This window comes from Podarcis pityusensis, assembly GCF_964106645.2.
Source record: "Podarcis pityusensis genome assembly, chromosome: 14".
In the NCBI taxonomy this organism is placed as follows: Eukaryota; Metazoa; Chordata; class Lepidosauria; order Squamata; family Lacertidae; genus Podarcis; species Podarcis pityusensis.
This window is the reverse complement of record NC_138039.1, coordinates 13724911-13745126: the sequence shown is the minus strand read 5'-3', so window position 1 is coordinate 13745126 and position 20216 is coordinate 13724911. Positions and strand designations below refer to the sequence as shown.

The following is a 20216-nucleotide window of genomic DNA, read 5'->3' as shown; positions in this document are numbered from 1 at the left end:
CTGGGAACTGTAGTTCTCTGAGGGGAATAGGGGTCTTCTAACAATTCTCAGCACCTTTAACACCTTACAGATTTTTGGGGGGAAGGAACGGCTGTTTATAATATTATAGAATCAGAGAATTATAGTGTTGGAACGGACCATGAGGGTCATCTAGTCCAACCCCCTGCAATCCAGGAATCTTTTGCCCAGTGAGAGGCTCAGACCCACGACCCTGAGATCAGAGGCAGATTTAGGGGAGTGCACCCAGTTTGGCCACCTTGGGCACTGAGCCAAGAGGGCACCGCAAAAATGACTTAGAATGGAAGGCGAGAGGTGGGGGCGGGCACTGAATTTTGGCGTCATGCAGGGCACTGTTGAAATTTGAAATGTCAACGTTCGCCACTGCTGAAATTAAGAGCCTCATGCTCTACTGACTGAGCATAATAGTACTTGAAATGTATGACTGGTGACCACAACTGGCGTTGGAAAACCACCTGCCCTATAAGTTTCCCACAACTCCGCAGAGTTCCTGCTGTAGCTGTCGGGATCTCCGCTCAGCCAAGCTGATAAAGCTCATTTTCTTCCTGTGACTCGCAGCAGCTGCTCAGTGAGAAACAGAAACTAACAGTAGCATCACTCTTGGGCATTATAGGAAGTTAAAATGGCAGGCAGCTTCCCTGATCTGGCCACTGCTTCCAAGAATATTGGTGGTGGCAGGTGGTAAAGTCCAAGCGACCATCAAACCTGCAACCAGCTCTAGCAAAGGCCCATCTCATCCAACATCTTGTTCTCACAGTGGCCAACCAGATGCCTCATGGGAAGTCCACAAACAAAACCTGATTCCAGCTGCCCTCTCTTCACTTGCGATTCCCAAGCAGTGGTATTCTGAAGCATACAGTTGCTCATGAGTGTCTGAGAATGAGCATCGGCACAGGAGGTTCATGTGACAATTGCATGACCGACACAAAGCCACATTAATAGGCTCACACAGTTGGCACTTATGAGGCTGGCCCCTGTTATAGCATCTGTTTGCACCCTCTGCTGTACATTTAAATACAGAAGACTTGGACATTCACTTCCTTGACCTGTCACCCTTTCTTGACTTTCTTGAAGCGTGGCCCCTTCTGATCACAGCTGCGTGAAAACCAAGAGCGATGAACCAATGACAGTCTACTTCACAAGTGGAACTACGGGGTCTCCAAAAATGGCAGAGCATTCCCAAAGCAGTTTAGCTCTTGGATTGGCATTATCCGGAAGGTATAGTTCTATAATTTGCTTTTTATAAATCTCCAGGAAGCATTAAAGTATTAAACTCTCTCTCTCTCTCTCTCTCTCTCTCTCTCTCTCTCTCTCTCTCTCTCTAGAGCAGGGATAGACAAATCATTTTTCAGTTTTCTCACTTTCACATTTTTCCAGTCTTAAATTCGGTTCTCCATATTTCTGCAGCAATCTGAATTTAAAAAAAAATAATCCTTGTGACAATTTCTCCTAATAAACACAATTTTGTATGCTATTTTGACAAACATACACATTTTGACAAGTACATTTTGAATACTGTTTTCGTGAATATGTGCATATATATATATATATATATATATATGCACACTTTACCCAAATGTTATGCATTTTTTTTGTACACACTTCTGGGTTGGAGAGCTGCCTTGCAAAATTCGGAAAAGTGAGGATTTTACAGGATGGTGGCGTTTTGGTTCGCCTATTGTTTCCCAAAGTGTGAATTTGGTAAATACAACTTTTAAATGCAAAGTGAATCAATTTTCTTCCCCATCCCCAAGTTCAAGGGTGGAGAAATTGAACCTGGTGGGCAAAGGAAGTGAGGTTTGCAGGCTGCCACCCATCAACTGATCGTTTCCGTATCCCATATCCTCTCTGAAAGTCTCTGGGCAGAGTGAAAGACACAGTTTTTCTTGTACGTATTAGTGCAGACTCCCGTCTCTCAACCTCTGTCTCTTGCAGGTCTTGGCTGGACATAAGGCCTTCAGACATCATCTGGAACATGTCCGATACAGGCTGGGTGAAGGCAGGCCTGGGGAGTGTTTTTGCCCCATGGCTTCGAGGCGTCACCGTCTTTGTACACAGCATGCCCCAGTTTGAGCCGAGAGAATTCCTGAATGTAAGAATAAAAGTCCTGTCTTGGGGGGTGTAAGTTATGTTTCACACTCTCTGCCAACTGGGTAAAAAAACAAAACCCTGCCTATGGAACCTTGACCAAGTGAAGTGATCTGCGGGTCGCAGCCAGAGGGCCAGTGTGGCCCTTCAGACCTCTCTGTCTGGCCCTTAGAACTCTCTCTTGGCCTACCACTTCCTGACCCTGCTTCATAGTGTTTTTCATGGCTGGGAATGGATCCTTGAACTTTGATAGTGCATCTTGTTTGGCTGGATGGAGGATAGACAGTGGAGTATGCTAGCATGTGGATACCAGCCTGCAGTGCAGTGGTTAAGGGAAAAAATACATTTGTTGCTTTGATCATTTTTGCCCCCAGCCTCCGCCAACACTGGCCTATGGCCCTCAGGAGGTTTACTAGAAGCAAATGTGGCCCTCAGGCTGAAAAGGAGTCACTATCCCTGTCTTAGGTTCTGAAGCTCTGAGCTATCACCAAGCCTTGTTCCAGCACAACTGAGAAATTGCCCCAATACCTACTATGTTACCATTTGAGATGCACTTGTTTATTTAAAAATTCATAAACTGCACTTTTTATAAAAATAAATAAATATCAATGCCACTGGCATCATATACACCACATGATATCTATTAATATCTATAAAACAGTATGCTATAGAGGAGTGTTTCCCAAACGTAGATCGCCAGCAGTTTTTGGACTACAACTCCCATCATCCCTAGGTAGCAGGACCAGTGGCAAGGAATGATGGGAACTGTAGTCCAAAAACAGCTGGATACCCAAGTTGGGAAAACCCTGGTGTGGTGGATAGAGTTTCAGACTATGACCTGGGAGACGTAGTTTCAAATCCCCATGCATTCATGAACCTCACTGGTTCATGGTCCGGTCACTAACTCCTACCCTAACCCATGTTGCAGGATTGTTGCGAGGATAAAATGGGTCTGTGGAGCAGAGAGATAATGAACCCTTCCTAGGGCTCTTTGGATAAAGGGAAGGCTCAAAATGTGCTCTTGTTACCCACGAAGCGAAATATATTTTTCATTGTGAATTTGTGCTTTTCTTCCCACTCTTCCCTTCCTACTTTCTCTAGACTCTCTCCCAGTATCCAATAACAACAGTGTGCAGCGCCCCGACAGCCTATCGCATGTTGGTGCAGCATGATCTCACCAGGTACCCTGCGTTATTGTTTGGCATCGGGAATGTAGGCGTTCTTTTGTGATTGCCATCCAGCCTTGGAATGGAAAACACCCCACCTGTATCTGCCCACCGCAATGATCCTCCCAGCCTGCGCATCAAAGTGCTGCAATCCTGCATCTAGCGCACTATGCACCAATGCGCTGGTGGGAAAAAACACGGCATCACCAGTGGCATAGCAAGGATTGCCAGTGCCCGGGGCTGCTTGGAGGGGGCAGGTGGGAGAGAAACAGACGGAGTATGCATGTGCATTCAACTGCCTAATGGCGTCCATGTCATCCGGTGATCGCAGCCACACAGATAAGAAAAGAAAAGCTTTTCCATTGTCTAGAGGGGACACTTCCTGGTTTATGTGGAGAATCCATTTTCAATGGAGCCCAGTGACTTTAAAAAAAAAATTAAGGAAAGCTCTCCAGCCCCTTCCTCTTATTTCTCTTAAGCTACAGGTTCAAGAGCCTGAGGCACTGTTTGACAGGAGGGGAGCCGCTCAACCCGGAGGTGATGGTGCAATGGAAAAGGCAGACGGGTCTGGATATCTACGAAGGCTATGGACAGACTGAAGTGGTAGGCCCAATTTAGTGGGTCAGCATAGCAAGCGAAAGAAACCAGGGAACAATGTAACATCCTTTGTTGTTGGAGCAAAACTAGAAATGCTTAATGCAATGGAACCCTAACCAAATGAATGTGCTTAGCCGAGGTCATAATAACCATCATCCTTCATAAAGTGTTCAGTTAATTTGTTGCATCCTCCTAGGAACTCAAGGTAGTGGACAGGACCATATTTCCCAAAGTTCCCTGGGAAGAGGGGTCTCCTAACTACTCTCATCATCCTTAATGAACAATTGCTGCCAGGATTCTACGAAGGAAGCCATGACTGTTTAAAGTGGTATAATACTGCTTTAAATGCACAGGGCAGACAGGGCCTAGTTTTTGTATAGAGTACGCCCACTGAAATAAATGGACCTCAATTAGCCATGCCCAATAATTTCAACTGGTTTACCCTGAGAAAAACTTCGTTCAAGACAGACCATTTAAAAGTAATCATTAAAACAATAATTCCAGAGTTGCCAAGACAATATCAAATTGACAGCCATCAAATTCCTGGGTGAACAGGAATGTTAATAATGAGGGCATTCCACAAATTGGGAGCCACCGCTGAGAAGGTTCTGTCACAGGTCTGTACAAACTGAGTTATCTGCTCGAAATTTTAAAGTGGAATAAAAATGCAACTTACAAAGATGATCAAGGGTTTGAAAACTTTTGTTTGCTGCAGGGTATTATATCGCAAAATGAGAAAGGGAAGAAAATTAAACCTGGGTCCATGGGTACACCAGCTCCACCTTATGATGTTCAGGTAAGAGGGCAGCTAATTTGTCAGGTGGGTCTAGTGAAAATATGGAAATAAGAAGAAGAGTTTCAAGAAAGCAGTAATGATATCTGTGTGTTTAGAGGTGTTTCCTCCCCCCCTTCTAAACCATAACTGTACTTGCCTTTTTTTTCTAGATTATAGATGAAAACGGCAATATTTTGCCTCGTGGGGAAGAAGGAGACATTGCCATTAGAATAAAATCCAAGAGGCCATTTTGTTTCTTTTCCCACTATGTGGTAAGCAGTTCATTTCTATGCAAGACAGTTCCCTCTGTATAGTTTCCGGGAATCAAATCAAAGCAGCCGTTTTGTTTTTCTCGCTACATGTTAAGTGATTTATATACAACACAACGTTTCCCCTTTTAATTTTCGGTATGTCAAATCTAAGTGGCCGTTTTGTATTTTCTCTTGCTTCACGGTAAATTTAGATGCGAGTTCTTTCCCCTCTCTAGTTCTGTACACCAAATCAAATCGGCCATTTGGTTTTCTCTCTCTTGTTATATGGTAAGGAGTAGCAATTCTCCGTATGTCAATGTAATTGCAATGCAATGGCAACATTTATACCACCGTAATCAGGGGTGGGGAAACTCTCGCCCGTGAATTTAAATAGGCCTGCCAAGCCTACCCATTTAGTCCACAAGGCCACTTTGCGGCTGGGCCAAAGGGACTTGTGCAGTGCTGTGCAAGTCCTTATAATCAGCTGATCGGCAGAGCTTGAATAGCACAGTACAGAGAGCAAAATGGGTCACCTGATGTCACTGTGGTGTCAATGTCCTTATATTAGGATACTGGATTAGATGTGGCAGTGTCTGGATCATGCAGGCTCTCCTTACATTCTTATGATTGCAGCCTAAGGGGGCCATTGCAAAAAATGACCCCACTCCCCCCGTAACTTAACATATTCCTCAATTCTAAGTGTGTTCGAAAACATGCCAGTGCAAGTAGATAAATGGGTACCACTGCGGCAGGAAGGTAAGTGGCGTTTCTGTGCGCTCTGGCACTCGTCACGGTCCTCCGTGCACCAGAAGCAGTTTAGTCATGCTGGCCACATGACCCGGAAAACTGTCTGTGGACAAATGCTAGCTCTCTCGGCTTAAAAGTGAGATGAGCACCACAACCCCATAGTTGCCTTTGACTGGACTTAACCGTCCAGGGGTCCTTTACCTTTACCTTTTTTTACTGCAAGAGTAGGAATTATTTCCTAGGTAAGAGCAGCAGCCAGAGACTCCTGATTCACATAGACATATCATTGTGTTTATTGTAAGGATAATCCAGAGAAAACTGCTACAGTCTTCCGTGGGAATTTCTACATTACTGGAGACAGAGGGCTAATGGACGAAGATGGATATTTGTGGTTTGTTGGGCGATCCGATGATGTTATCATCTCTTCTGGGTTTGTACATTGCAGAATGTGTTACTACAGAGAGGAGCAAGTATTTGTTAATATTTCTAGGCCACTTTCCCACTGGTTAGCCTTCAAAACAGCTAACAGATTTTTAAAGCAAAATGACAATAGATACAAATGCACAAAATACACAGGAAAATGAGAAAGCAAGTACAGTGGTATTTCAGGTTAAGAAGATAGATAGATAGATAATACTTTATTCGGCTATAAGCCCACAAGGTAAAACAAATCAATAGATAAAAATCAATAGATAAAATCAATAGCATTTTACAATCTAAAATATCAACTAAAATATTTCAACGCATAATCTCTAAATGTACCGTGTTATGGCCTTGAAGATAAAGATGGTGCATAGAGTTTACTGAATTTTTAATAGTCATGCAGCATTCCATGAAGTCTTTTATATGACAGAACTGAGATCAGGAATCTAGCAACCTGTAAAGTTCTATAAGAGTCAATGTCCTGGAGTAGATAAGCTAGATGTAATTCAGGTGGTTTAGCAGCAATTTCCAGAATGATTGAACTCAGGATCCTTGATCGGGGAACATTGTATAAGGGGCAATTAAACAAGATATGATAAAGGGATTCTATCGATTTGTTGTCACATGCGCACAAAACAGAGATTTTACCGTTAGAAAATCTATTGCTCAGCACATTTGAGGGGAACACATTAAATCTGGCTCTAACAAATGCGAATCTATGCGACGCAGCCGATAAAGTAGACAGATATCGAGGTATCTGGGACATAGATGTAATGCCCTGATATATCGGGGAACATGTACCTCCACCTGTGGTAAGATTTTGTTGTAAATCTACCTCCTCCAGTCTTTGTTTGATGACCTTTTTAGCTGTAATTAGATCTAAATTAAGTATATCGGAAGGAGAGATTCCATAAGACAACAGTTTGGAATGGATTTTTGTTGCCCATGGGCTGGTGAATTCATCTCTCCAAAGGCACTGAATAAGATGGTAGTTTGGCAATTTATGCCAAAGGGACAGCCAATAATTAAAGGCATGTCTCCAAATCAGAATCTCAAGGGAGGGGGTCTTAAGTTCTAAGCGAATGGCAGAGTTGCTTACACAGGATGGTAGTTTCAAAAGGCGTCTTAGAAAAAGATTTTGCAATGTCACCAGAGGCAAGAGGTTTACAAAGGCGCCCCATAAAGGGACCGCATAGACCATAGTTGCAACCACTGTTGCACTATAAACTTTTAAGGCGGATGGAACATGCATAGCCCCCTCAGTAAAGAAGAAGCGTAGTAGAGCGTAGATAAGGGCTTTCACCTTGTTTTGTAAATATGTGATATGCGCTTTCCATCCCATATTATACTGGAAGTAAATTCCTAGATATTGAAATTTGTAAACTTGTTCAATTGGCTTCCCCTCAAGTTCCCATCTATACAGATTACGACTCCTGGAAAAAATTAGGACTTTAGATTTGGAATGGTTAATAGTAAGTAAATTTGTTTGGCAATATGATGCAAAAATCTTAAGGGCCCTCCTCAAACCGATTCGAGAATAAGAGAGGATCACCGCATCGTCAGCGTACAATAATAAGGGGCAGCGATAGTCTGCAAGCCTGGGTGCATGAATGGAGGTTTGGGCCTCAGCTAGGGGCGTCCTCATGTCACTAATATAAAGGTTAAAAAGATAGGGGGCAAGGATACACCCTTGTCGTACCCCCTTGTTTATTGGAACTGAGTTTGTGAGATCGCCCTCAGGTGTTAACCTCACCCTAGCGGCCGTCCCTTCATGTAATTTAATCAATAGCCACAACAGCCTTTTTTCTATGCCCCACTTTGCCAGTTTTTCCCATAACAGCTCTCTAGAGATACTGTCAAAAGCCGCCTTCAGGTCTATAAAAGCGGCACATAGAAGACCATGAGTAGGGGAAGAATACTTCCGCGCCAAATTCTTTCTGGAGGTCCGTTCTTAACCTGAAACTGTTCTTATCCTAAGGTACCACTTTAGCTAATGGGGCCTCCTGCTGCTGCCGCGCAATTTCTGTTCTCATCCTGAAGCAAAGTTCTTAACCCGAGGTACTATTTCTGGGTTAGCGGAGTCTGTAACCTGAAGCGTATGTAACCCAAGGTACCACTGTACAAGGGGAAATGGCTAATTACAGTGGCACCTCTGGTTGCAAACAGCATGAAAAGAGCGCAACCTGCAACAGTGCATCTGCACACACCCAAGTTGCGATTCACTGCTTCTGCGCATGTGCATGACGTCATTTTGCTCTTCTGCGCATTCGTGAGCGGCGAAACCCGGAAGTAACCCTTTCTGGTACTTCCGGGTCACCGCAGGACGTAACCTGAAAGAATATAACATGAAGCGGACGTAACATGAGGTATGACTGTATAAAGAAACAGAACACTAACCAGGAAGCAGATAGATGACTCAAGGCCCAAGGCCTGATGAAATAAAAGTTTTACTAGTACACCATACCCTCCAACGTGTCCAGGCCCAAAACTGGGATGCACATCTTCTGGGTGAGTTACTTGATCTGCACAAGATCGTGGCCCCAAATAAAGCGCTTTTGGGAGGCGAGATTGCGGCGTGTGATCACACAAGATTGCTGCGCTCAAAATGGCTGCCATGCTTATACATGAAAAAATGGTGGCTGTTCCCTGTCACCAGTATGGCAACCACATTCTGGATTAGCCGTAGTTTCCAAGTCACCTTCAGAATCAACTGGCCTTTTCGTTGTTGTTGCTTCCAGGTATCGTATTGGGCCTTTTGAGGTGGAAAGTGCTCTGATTGAGCACCCAGCAGTGGTCGAATCGGCTGTGGTGAGCAGTCCAGATCCTGTCAGAGGCGAGGTAATGAAATGCTAAATAAGAAACTCAAATCCTATTTAATGCACGGCCTGGGAAGTATGGTTGTCTACAAGGCAAAGGCTGACAGAGAATTTGCAGAGTACAAATGTTCCCATCTTTGCATGGTTTCATCTTTACAGGGTTGCCAACTTTTTTGGATCAGTGGGAATATTGGGAATTTTGGGAAAGTATAGGAATCGGGGCGTTGGGGAAACAGCAGCTGCTTCAGAGGGTAGGGCCTGAACCACTGGATTCAAATTACAATGAAGGAGATTCCAACTAACATTAGGAAGAACGTTCTGATGGTAAGAGCTGTTCGACAGTGGAATAGACTCCCTTGGAAGGTTGTGGACTCTCCTTCATTTTTTAACAGAGATTGGATAGCCATGTGCCAGAGATTCCTTAGCTGTGATTCCTGCATTGCCAGGGGTTGGTCAAGTTGACCATTGGTGTCTCTTCCAACCCTTCACAGTTCTATGATTCTACACAGGAACAAAGGAAGCCCTGAGAAAGAGGGGAAGATGCTAAGTCGGAGTGCCTGCGGGAGAGTGACTTGGGCTGTGTTCACACTCCTTTTTAATTTGCACTCACTGCATTTACAGTGCTGGGTTCTTTATGTGTTCACATGACATTATCCAAAAGGCTTGTGTATTCTGTTTGATGTGTTGTTTCTCAAAACCAGCTTCTCCCTAGCTAGAGTTCTTGAGTTGCTCCTAATTTGTCTCTGAGATTTAGACACATTTTCATAGGGTAAAGATGCCCACCCCACCTGTGTGTACACAAATAGAAATGGATTACATTAATGAAGCCCTGCTGATGTAAACACCTGATGGCAGGGGGAGCTGTGAAATGCACCAGGATGGGGACAACTTCACTATGCTCTAAGGCAGCAATGGAAAAAACATCCAAACATGGAAAGCATTCGGTTCCCACCAAGACCCTTAGCAATTTTCAAGTTGTTGTTGTTGTTTTGCAGGGGGCATGGGCGAAGGAACAACCCATGCTCTGGTATAGAAAGAGCAAAATTTGTTCCTGAATTAAATTCCTCTCCATGTGGTCCTAAAGTCCTCCTGAACATTAAAAAAACAAAACATTCCCCTTTCATTATTTATTGCTATCGAATAACTAAACGTTGCAACATGTAGATTGCTTTTTATCCTCCTTAGGTGGTGAAAGCTTTTGTGGTCTTATCTCCTTCCTTTGCATCACACAACCCTGAGAAGTTAACCCTTGAGCTGCAAGAACATGTCAAAAAGGTGACTGCTCCATACAAATATCCTAGAAAGGTGAGTTGTGTTAAAAACGGATCCCAAATAATATCCATGTTTGCTTTTAGTATGGACAGACTTATCAATAGTGAAGCCTGTGTGGTCAGGAGCAGGATGTCTGTGAATACTAGTTCCTTAGGAGGGAGCTACTGTGTTTGGGCCTTACCAAGGACTTCCTGAAGGTATCTGATTGGCCACCAGGAAAAGGAGGGTACTGGGCTGAATGGACCTTTGGTCTGATCTATAGCAGGGCTGCTGTTCCCATTTTCAGCTTCACCCCTTCAGTGGCCAAATAGCATACTCCGATTTGCCTAACTTTAACGTTTATAGGCATTTGCAATTTAATTCTGGTGCTTCTTTTTTTTCTCCTTCTTCCATCAGATGGAATTTGTCCAAGAGCTGCCAAAAACCATCACAGGCAAAATTCGAAGAAATGTATTGAGGAAAAAGGAGTGGGGACCCATTTAGTTCTGTGCTGAGGTTAAGGCAAGAGTTCTCCACCATCAGCATTAGGCTGGCATTTAAAATGTGTAGAACCAAGTGTGTGCTAAACTGTGTTAGTTTTAAGAGTATTTAGGTCACAATGTGGGCAGATGTTAAAAGTGATCACCGGATTCCAAACTATTTAATAGTACCTAACACATGCAAGGTTCAGATTTAAAAAGGACAAGCAGGGGCTGCAACAAAATGTTGTAGCCAATGGATGCTCAGCTCTTATCAGGAATACCCCAGTTTAGGGTTCCAGGATATGATCAGCTGTAAGAGTGGGGTGAGCGCAAGCAATTCCCCCAGTGTTGCTTTTTTAAAAAGAAAACAGATTTTTCTTTTGTACTTTTTCTGCAACCTTTGAAGTTCCACCATTTGTGACAGTCACACACACCCTTTTGTTTCCCAGTGGTCCCCGTTTTGGCTACTTTCCTGTTGGCACTTGCCACCTGTGTTTACTATTTAGTGATTTGTTAGACGGCTTCTCTGGGCTAATTTGTCATGAAAGAATATGAGTGGTGCATACAAGCCTAGACCTGAGCCTGTCATTTAAAAGATGCCTTATAGCACAGACAGGGAGCCTGTGGTCTTCTGGATGCTGTTTGGATTCTGGCTGCCATCAACCCCAGCCAGAATGGCCAGTGATCAGCTGACAATGGGCATTGTTGTTTAACATCTGGAAGGCAACAGGTTCCCTACCCTGCCTTTGAACTGATGTAGGAAGCTGCCTTACACCGAGTAAGATCTTCTCACTTAGAATTAGACACAGACTAGCAGAAGTTTTTTAGGATGTTGGACAGGGGCCTTTCGCAGCCCTTCCCTGATGTAAGGGCTTGAACTTGGGACCTTCTGCATGCAACACATGCTATAAGCTGTACCACTGAACGGCAGGGGTTGGGCTAGATGACCCTTTGGATCCCTCTCAACTCTACAATTCTATGATTCTGTGATCCAAGAGGCAATACAGTGGTGCCTCGCAAGACGAAAAGAATCCGTTCCGCGAGTCTCTTCGTCTTGCGGTTTTTTCGTCTTGCGAAGCAAGCCCATTAGCGGTTTAGCGGATTAGCGCTATTAGCGGCTTAGCGGGCTTAGCGGATCATCTGATAAGTGGCTTAGCGGATCAGCTGATAAGCGGCTTAGTGGCTTAACGGATCAGCTGTTAAGCGGCTTAGCGGATCAGCGGCTTAGCGATCAGCTGTTAAGCGGCTTAGCGGATCAGCTGATAAGCGGCTTAGCGGCTTGGGAAAAGGGGGGGGAGGAAAAAAACCCCGCAGGAACTCGCAAGACATTTTCGTCTTGCGAAGCAAGCCCATAGGAAATTCGTTTTGCGAAGCACCTCCAAAACGGAAAACCCTTTTGTCTAGCGGGTTTTCCGTCTTGCGAGGCATTCGTCTTGCGGGGCACCACTGTACTGAGCTAGATGGACTCCTGGCCTTATCCTACTTCATGTATTCCTTCTATATAAGACAGCAACATTACGATGAAATTGCTTGTTCCTTTTTTTAAAGTCGCAATTTTACAAAGTATACTTAGTCCACGACCAAACAAAAAAATCACAGAGGAATGGCTTCAAACTGAAACAAAATCAGTTTAATAAAAAAACAATGTACAAAAACAAGACAATATACAAAACAGAATCATTATTTTTTAACCTGTCTCAGATGTTCTTCTATTACAAGGATTCTTTTCTGAGAAGGAAATTCCAAATCGAAACTAAAGCCAAACTCATGCAGGCAACTTGTTTTAAAAAACGAAGTTTAAAATGACACTGCAAGACCCAATTTAAAAAAAGAACGCTTCCCAAGCCCCATACAACACCTTCGATCTTAGAGGAATTACCCACCCTCTCCCCGCAAAAAATGCTTTTTGCAGCTCCCCAGCAGAACTAATGCTCTGGTGTCTCACTCCAGGCCTATTTTGTCACTTTCCTAGGCCTATAATAATTTCTTCCCCTAACAACCAAAAGAGGTGCGAGTTTCTGTCTGCTCACAGCCCTCACCCTTCAGCTGCTCTGTCAAGGATTTTGTTGCTCTGGAAGCAAGCGCCGTGAAACTGCCTGGAAGTATATGTGACAGAGAGCTGACTCTACCAATTTTCTGATGGGGCCAGAAATGGGAGCCTGGGAAATGACTGAGGCAAATTTTATGGCCCAAGACAGAAAAGCAGTGGCAGATCCTTCCCACAAATGGGCCACAAGGCTGTATCTCTAGGGTCACAGTTGTCTGCTAAATGGAGGGCAGGCATTCCCCTTTAAACTTCCCACCTCTAGTTTAACAGTGTGACCCAGTGTTAATGGAAAAGAGCAGGGCAGCTCTTTGCTCATAAATGCAAGACACTGGTGCTGCTCTTTTCCATGGGCTACAGAGACGAATGCAAGACTACCCTGGCCGGCTCTCCTAGTTTTCAAGGGTCAGAAGATGAGGTATCGCTGCAGCATTCACCCTATGTGGGTGCTTTGGGAAGGGGGCATACTATGTATCTGAAGCCTGGGTGGGAAACCTTTGACCCTCCAGGTGTTGCTGGGACTACAGTTTCCATGCTAGCATTGATGGGAGTTGGGAACTGGGAACCCGGGTGTTATGGGGCTCCACCAGAAAACCAGGCCTGCAGTGGAACAGAAGAGCCTTTCATACAGACGTGCTCTTCATCAGTCAAAGGCCAGAGTTGTGTGGCCCTGCTTGTGAGACCACTGGCATCTATGCTTCTCCTGTCCCTCCTTTCTCAATCTTCAGAAAAGGATTTTGCTTAGGAAAGGCAGTCACCCATGCTGGATTATCTGGCTACAACATCCTCCTGGAGCAAACCCACCTTACCTTACCCTGTATGTGGGTTCATTAAGCAACATTCACCAACACGCTGCTTGGCACAAGGTGGCTAGAACCTGCCAGGTCTAGCAGGAGGACACAATGCACCCACTGGCAGAGATGGTGGAGAACTGTGTTGGTCTGTTAGCTGCCAGCCACAGCTAATGCAAACCCATAAGCTAAAGGTTGCCCACCTTGCCTGTGGAAACAACTCCAAAAGGATTCTTCCCAATCTCTGCAAACACATTTCAATACAGTTTCATTTCTCTCTCAACTTACTCGCAGATCTTTTGTCTACTTCAGGGCTGGGGGGGGGGGCTGTGGCCCTCCAAGTATTTCCTGGACTCCAGCTCCCATCAGCCCCAGCCCATGTGGCCCATCAGTCAGAGATGATGGGAGCTGTAGTCCAGCAAAAGTTGCAGGGCCACAGGTTCCCCACCTGTAATCTAGCTGCTAATAAACCCCTACCAACACATAAGGTGTATACTACCCACGAGGTTTTTATAAAACTTGTATTTTTTAGGCATTAAAAAAAAAAAAAACCCTGCTCCCTCTCCACCACACACTGCTATGGTTTTAGGAAGTGTTTGTCCCAGATCCTGAATCAACTCTGGATTCACAATAGTTTAGAAATCTGAAGCATGTAGCCATGGCCAGGCCAGTGTGAAAATCTGATTATGGCTTGCATCAGTTCATTGGCTTGAAGATAGCATGCTTGCCCTATATTGACCAACAGTTGTTACCAAACAAGACAGCAAGAACCCACACAGATAGTGTTATTTGTCTGTAAACAACCATACAAGAGATGCTGCCTGTGTCTGGATTTAACACCAACAGCAAATGAGAAATAGCGCCTTTTAAGTAGCAGTTAATGTTGATGGGGGGGGGGTGTGATTCAGCAAAATTAGGCCAAAATCTCATTGTCAAAAGGAACTCAAGCCTTGATATGCTTTGAGTTTCACCTTTCTCGTTGACATTTTTACAGAGACTTACATTTGCTGGACTGGAGCTAGAGGCTTGGTTCAGATTTCATATCTAAAGCACAGTGTGACTGTCAGGGTCCTGCCTTGGGGCTCACCAGCTCTCAACTCTTCCTTTGTATGCTCCGACGCCCTCTCCAGAACTGGAAACCCATTTCAAGCCATGTGTTCAAATCCAGGTTTGGGGTCAAACTCTGGTTGGCTGTAACCACCAATCTGCACAAATCGAGGAGGAACACCCAACTACTGTAACCACAGACTAGGAAGCAAGGGAACACCCTGGAGCTTGCAAACAGGAGAAGGGAGCTCTCAGTTTGGCTGCGGCTTCTGATCAGAGAGCTCTGTTCTCCTGTTTGCGAGCTCCAGGGTGTTCCCTTGCTTCCTCGTCTGTGGCAACATTTAGTTTGATGTTCCTCCTCGATTTGTGCAGATTGGTGGTTTGGCTAAACAGCCTAACTCCCATAGAGTTATAAAGGACAATTAAAGCACACCCACACCCAATTCATTGAGAGCCATCCTTCAGAGTCTCTCCCCCAGTAAGTTTCATTAATGGTCCTAGTCCTTGTGATTGTCACTGGCCTCTGCCACCTCAGTCTTCTCCTCCACTTTCTCCTCCTCAGTTGGTTTCCCCCCATCCAGGCCCCCCTCTTGGGACACTTTGGAAGCATCCTGCTGCCCTTCCCCTTCCTTGCTCTTCACCACTTCCTGGAGGTTGTACTTCCTGAACAGAATGTAGTCCTTCACCACACTCAAGCAGCAGATGTTCTTTATGATCCCCACCACGATGGTGAACTCGGGGTTGCTCAGATCAACTTTGTTTTCTGGGTTGAGATGGCCAACGACTCCTGCCAAGGCAACAAAGAAGGGTTGGGGAGGCAGAAAGCCGTCTGATAAGCTTGGAGAGTAATACTTTTGATCAGCCACAAATGAAGAGATGGTGTCCCATAAGGGCTAAGAGACTAAGGACAGAAGAAGAGCTCTGCTGGATCTGGCCAAAGGCCCATCTAACCCCACATTCTGTTCTCACAGAGGCCAACTAGATGCCTCTACGGGAAGCCCACCAGCAGGACCTCAGCATAACAGCACTCACCTCACTTGTGAGTCCCAGAAGCTGGTATTCAAAGGCATACACCCTCTGACAGTGGAGGTAGAACATAATCTTATTCTCCAAATTTTTCTAATCCTCTTTTGAAACCATCCAAGGTCACATCCACAACATACATTTAAAGCACATGGCTTCCCCCAAAGAACCTTGGGAGCTGCAGTTTACCCTTCACTGAGCTACGATGCCCAGCACCCTCAACAAACTACAGTTCCCAGGATTTTTTGGAGGGCACCATGTGCCATAAATGTATGGCATGGATGTGACCCAAGTTGGTAGCCATAACTACCTCCTGTGGTAGTAAGCTGCAGTTTAACTGTGTGCTGCATGTCTTTAGCAATCCACCATCTTTTCACCTTCAGCCACTTAAGAACAGCCTGATGATGATGGCCAAACTTGGGATGATGAGAGACACACATATTTTATTTCAGCTTAAGTATTTAATACCTTCCTCTCCCATACAAAGGAACTGTATCCAGATTAAGGCTGCAACCTGGGAACAAGCCCATCTGAACTCAATGGGGCTCACATTTAAGGATACATATTTTTAAAAAATACACTGTTAAGTTGGTTGCTCACAGGTCCGCTGAAATAAATGGGAACTCAATTAGCTTAGGCTGCAACCCTGCGCCCATTTACCTGGGAATAAGCCCACTGAACTTGATGGAACTTACTTCCAAGCAGGTATGTTAAGAGGGCTGCATTGTTAGTCTGGGTCCAACCCACTGTTCCACCCCACCCTGAAAGCACTAAAGTTAGAAATGAAGATCTAAAAGAGAGATAGGGAAGCTGAAGGACTCCAGATGTTGCTGGACTCCAACTCCTATCAGCCCCTGCTACTACAGCCAATGTTCAGGAGGGCCACCAGTTCCCCATGCCTGATCGAAAAAATCTGGCAACCAAAGTCATGTGAAAAATAGTGGCTGAGAGATATGACAGAGGCAAAGAAAATGGTGCCCTGGAATCTGTTTTCAGTCTCAGAATAGAGCCCCCAGTCCTTTTCACACACAAATCCTACTTGTTCCCCCTGCCCTAAGCTTGCTTTGTTTCAGCAACCTAAAAGCAAAGAAAAAATCACCCTATTTTTTGCTGCTGTTATTAAACAGCTGGGAGTCAGAAACCCTACTACAAATCACCCAGAGATCCTCAACAGATCCTGACTTACCTTCTGCCTATTCCTGCTACTAGAAAATAAATCACTTACCTGCCAGTTCTTTGATGACTTCTTCCCGGCTCAGGTGACTGTTATTTCGAGCCTTGTAAACAATCTGAAAAGTGCCTTTACGGGGACTTTTAAACCAAGGTTCAAAGAAGGTCTCTGAATATTGTTTCATGTCCTCCAGGAAAGCTTTGCAGGTGCCCGAAACAGGCAACATGCGCAAGATGACTCTGGTCTTCTTCTTCTTGGTGGCTTTCATGTCCTGCAGGATGTGGTGCACCAGCTTCTCAGGCTCTGCAAGAAGAAGGCAATGAGAGAGACTTTTTCACTCATTCCTCTGGGTGAAGAAAGGGCATCTCTAACAGCATGGAAGTCTAAGCGCAAACACAGGGAGATGCCAGTCCCAAAACTGGGCAGAGCCACCTCTTTTCTCTCTCTTTCTACCACCCCTCTGTCTGCCCCTCTGATGCCCATCATTTCCACTTAGTCTATTCAGGGCTCAGAACTTATGCTCTTGTCCATTATGCTGCCTCTTCCCGTTCCATGCACACTTACCTACACCCAGAGTCCTAATGAAAACTACATTGTTGGCACCGCTCTCCACCGACTGGAACCGTCGCAGCTTCTGCTCTGTTGAGGTGCGAATCTGATTGACTTCTTTTTTCAATGCAGCTTCAGCATCGTCGTCGTCGTCCTCCTCATTTCCTGACAGTCTGCTCTCATCTTGATCTGTGAACTTTACAGACACATGCACACATATTGTTAGTCAAGTTAACTCAGCGAGGAAAGCTTCTTTAGAGCTGGTGCAAGCTTAAATTCTTATACAAATTCGGTAGGTCTCTCCTTTTTTTAAAAAAAAAAATCAACACAGCCCTGTTAAAAAAAACAATTAATACGGCTGTGTTAAACAATTAAACTCAGGTCCCCACAATTTCTAATGGTGTTAAGCAAGGGAAAGTTTCCTCTAGCCATTTTGTCCTTACCACGCAGAGCTGTATGAATTTCTATCATCTTATTTGCCGTTTCTCTTAAACTAAAAAATCCCAAACGCTGCAACCTCTCCTCACGGGGGCGTTGCTTCATTCCCTTGATCCTTTTTGGTCGCCCTTTTCTAAAGCTTCCCCAGCAATATCCGTTTCGAGGGGAGAAGACACAGTACAGTGGTACCTCGGGTTAAGTACTTAATTCGTTCTATTCCAAAAGCAGCTGCACCACAGATTTGCATAAGGATATTACGATTCCGGCGGTTCTTCTTTTCCCCCACTTTCCCAAGCGATATCTAATTTTACAGGCTCCTATCGTGCCTCGTCTTGCTCCCCTTTCCTAGTCTAGTCTAAACCCCAAAGTCCTCTTCCTACCTGCTCGGGCCCGTAGAGCTGCTCGCCATACTCGCCCAGCAGGCTGTAGGCTTCGGCCACGCACTTGCGCTCGTTCATGTTGCAGGTGATGAGGATGCCGCACATGCCGGGCTCCAGCTGGCGGGAGCCGCCGGGCCGGGCCCGCTTGGCCGCGTGCAGGTACTGCGCTTTGGGCCGCCGCTTGCGAGAGGCAGCCGGCGCAGCTCCCGGCGCGCCAGCGGGCGGCGTCTCCACGGCAGCCATCGCGGGCGTCGGGAAAGGCGAACCGCGGAGGCGGCGTCAACGGCTGGTCCCGCAACGGCGCGCGTGTCGGCGCCCTTTCGATGGCGTCATCGGGACGCGCCGGGGGGGAAGCACCATAGAGATAGGAAATAAATATTAGCATGTTTAATTTTTATTCATTTATTTATTTTTCTACCACGGAGCCGGGTGTGTGGACCTGCGGTTCTGCTAGTGCTGCCGGACTACGACTCCCCCATCGGCTTGGCCACCAGGGAGGATTGGGGTGGTAATCCGACAGCATCGGGCCTACGCCTATCATAGAGGCGCCAAGGGATAGAGAGGCGCTGCTCTGCAGTCATAGAGCATCGAGGTTCTCCCTTTTACTGTCTGTTTTTGTTAAAGGATAGAGGTGCTAATGAAGCGAAATGCGGGAATCGGTGGCTTTCCATTTAGCTGTGCATTTCCTACCGGAAGTACAGGCCTTAGGCTTTCCCCGTCTCCATGGCAACAGGCAAACTCTTATCCGCCACGCAGTTCCGCGCTGTGCCCCAAAGTAGTTTCCCGCCGGGTCCTAAAACCCGACTGAATGCAGGAACTTTAGAAAAGCTGTTACGGAGCTAAAATCAACACGCCCCCCCCCGCCCCCGCTATATTTCTCAGATATCCGTATCAGCTTCCAAAAAGCTGCCTAATAAATTTCCCATTTAAACTACCAGCATATGCCATATAAACCTTCCTCAGGAAACAAAACCATGCAATGCCAACTTTGCAGAGACCCGGACATTCTAATAAAATGGGTGATTATTTCAGATATATTTATTTCCTTTATTGGATTTCTGGCCTGCCTTTCTAAAAGAGCCCAGGGTAGCAAACTACAAAGTAGCAAAAGAAAAAAAGAAAACATTTTAAATAAATAAAAATGTGTATTTTAAAACATGAAGAGTGAGTGAACATAGTCACAATCCTAACGACAGCTAATTCCGTAGCTTCAAGGTTGCCTGGAATGGTGTCTTTCAGCCATCAAATGCTTGGGCAACCCAGGTATGTTTTTAAATCCCTCCTGAACATTAATGATGAGGAAGAGGGACACACCTCACCATGGAGGGTTTTCCTCAAGTGGAGAACCACCACCAAGAAGGCCCTGTTCTGGGTCAGTGCCAACCAAGCTGCCCCCAGCAGCAGCAGCAGCAATATCAGTGGGACCCCTGAAAGCTATAGATTGTAGGCTTTTGATATCAGGGAACTATTTTTTTAAAAAAATCAATGTACACTAGTGTTACTGTACATGGTCTAAATAATTGGCCCAGGGTTGTGGGTGAGCTGTCAGGGTAATGGTGACCTGCCCTCCTTTTTAAGCTGCTGGCTTAAAAGTCACCAACCACCAGTGGTGTAGCACAGGCTAATGGTGCCCGGGGAAGGCGCATGCACACTGGGGAAGCACACTGGGGTAACAGAACTTTGATAAGAGGAGAAGCCGGGAAATCAAGAAGAATGCTGTACTGATCATGGAAAATACTAAGAAATGAACTAGACTGTCGGCAGTCCTTCTCTGCTTCTCTTGGCGCATTTCCAGTAGATAGCCAGGCCTTCCCATCACCTGAAGTTAGTATTTGAGAAAACAGAAGAGGAGGCACTGAATCGCTCAGGTGGGTGGGGACCCAACCATAGTGTTTGCTTTATATTCTGCAGTCTCAGATGCAGAGAAGTCCTCGTCCCTTGAATTGATAGCCTGGCATTTGCAATTTCAGCAATTGGACCGGGATGAGATGGTTTTTTTTTTTTTTTTTTTTTTTTTTTTTTTTTTTTTTTTTTTTTTTTTAGTTCTGGGCACCTGAGGGGCCTGCAGACAGTGGCTGATGCTCCTGAAAAGGCGCTGAGAAAGAAAGAAAGAAAGAAAGAAAGAAAGAAAGAAAGAAAGAAAGAAAGAAAGAAAGATC

The 20216-nt window shown here is 45.3% G+C and overlaps 2 protein-coding genes across 2 annotated transcripts in view; one reads left to right on the top strand and one right to left on the bottom strand.

The window, feature by feature from the left end:
* The window catches only part of LOC308462452 (uncharacterized protein), a 35263-nt gene extending 23068 nt beyond the window's left edge, over positions 1 to 12195 (top strand). The window contains exons 19-29 of the mRNA XM_080980109.1: positions 1093 to 1236; positions 1954 to 2110; positions 3208 to 3287; positions 3752 to 3875; positions 4585 to 4665; positions 4815 to 4916; positions 5945 to 6072; positions 8804 to 8903; positions 10067 to 10186; positions 10550 to 11623; positions 12071 to 12195. Coding sequence (XP_080836235.1) covers positions 1093 to 1236; positions 1954 to 2110; positions 3208 to 3287; positions 3752 to 3875; positions 4585 to 4665; positions 4815 to 4916; positions 5945 to 6072; positions 8804 to 8903; positions 10067 to 10186; positions 10550 to 10636 — 1123 coding nt within the window. The 3' untranslated portion in view covers positions 10637 to 11623; positions 12071 to 12195. The remainder of the gene's footprint in view (positions 1 to 1092; positions 1237 to 1953; positions 2111 to 3207; positions 3288 to 3751; positions 3876 to 4584; positions 4666 to 4814; positions 4917 to 5944; positions 6073 to 8803; positions 8904 to 10066; positions 10187 to 10549; positions 11624 to 12070) is intronic.
* Positions 12196 to 12222: 27 nt separating this feature from the next.
* THUMPD1 (THUMP domain 1 NAT10 acetyltransferase adaptor) lies at positions 12223 to 18315 on the bottom strand. Its single transcript, XM_080981238.1, has 4 exons — positions 18058 to 18315; positions 17255 to 17435; positions 16745 to 16993; positions 12223 to 15283 (listed from the first exon to the last, which is right to left on the bottom strand). The coding sequence occupies exons 1-4, from the start codon at positions 18298 to 18300 to the stop codon at positions 14994 to 14996; spliced, it is 963 nt and encodes a 320-aa protein (XP_080837364.1). The 5' UTR covers positions 18301 to 18315; the 3' UTR covers positions 12223 to 14993.
* Positions 18316 to 20216: the final 1901 nt, after the last annotated feature.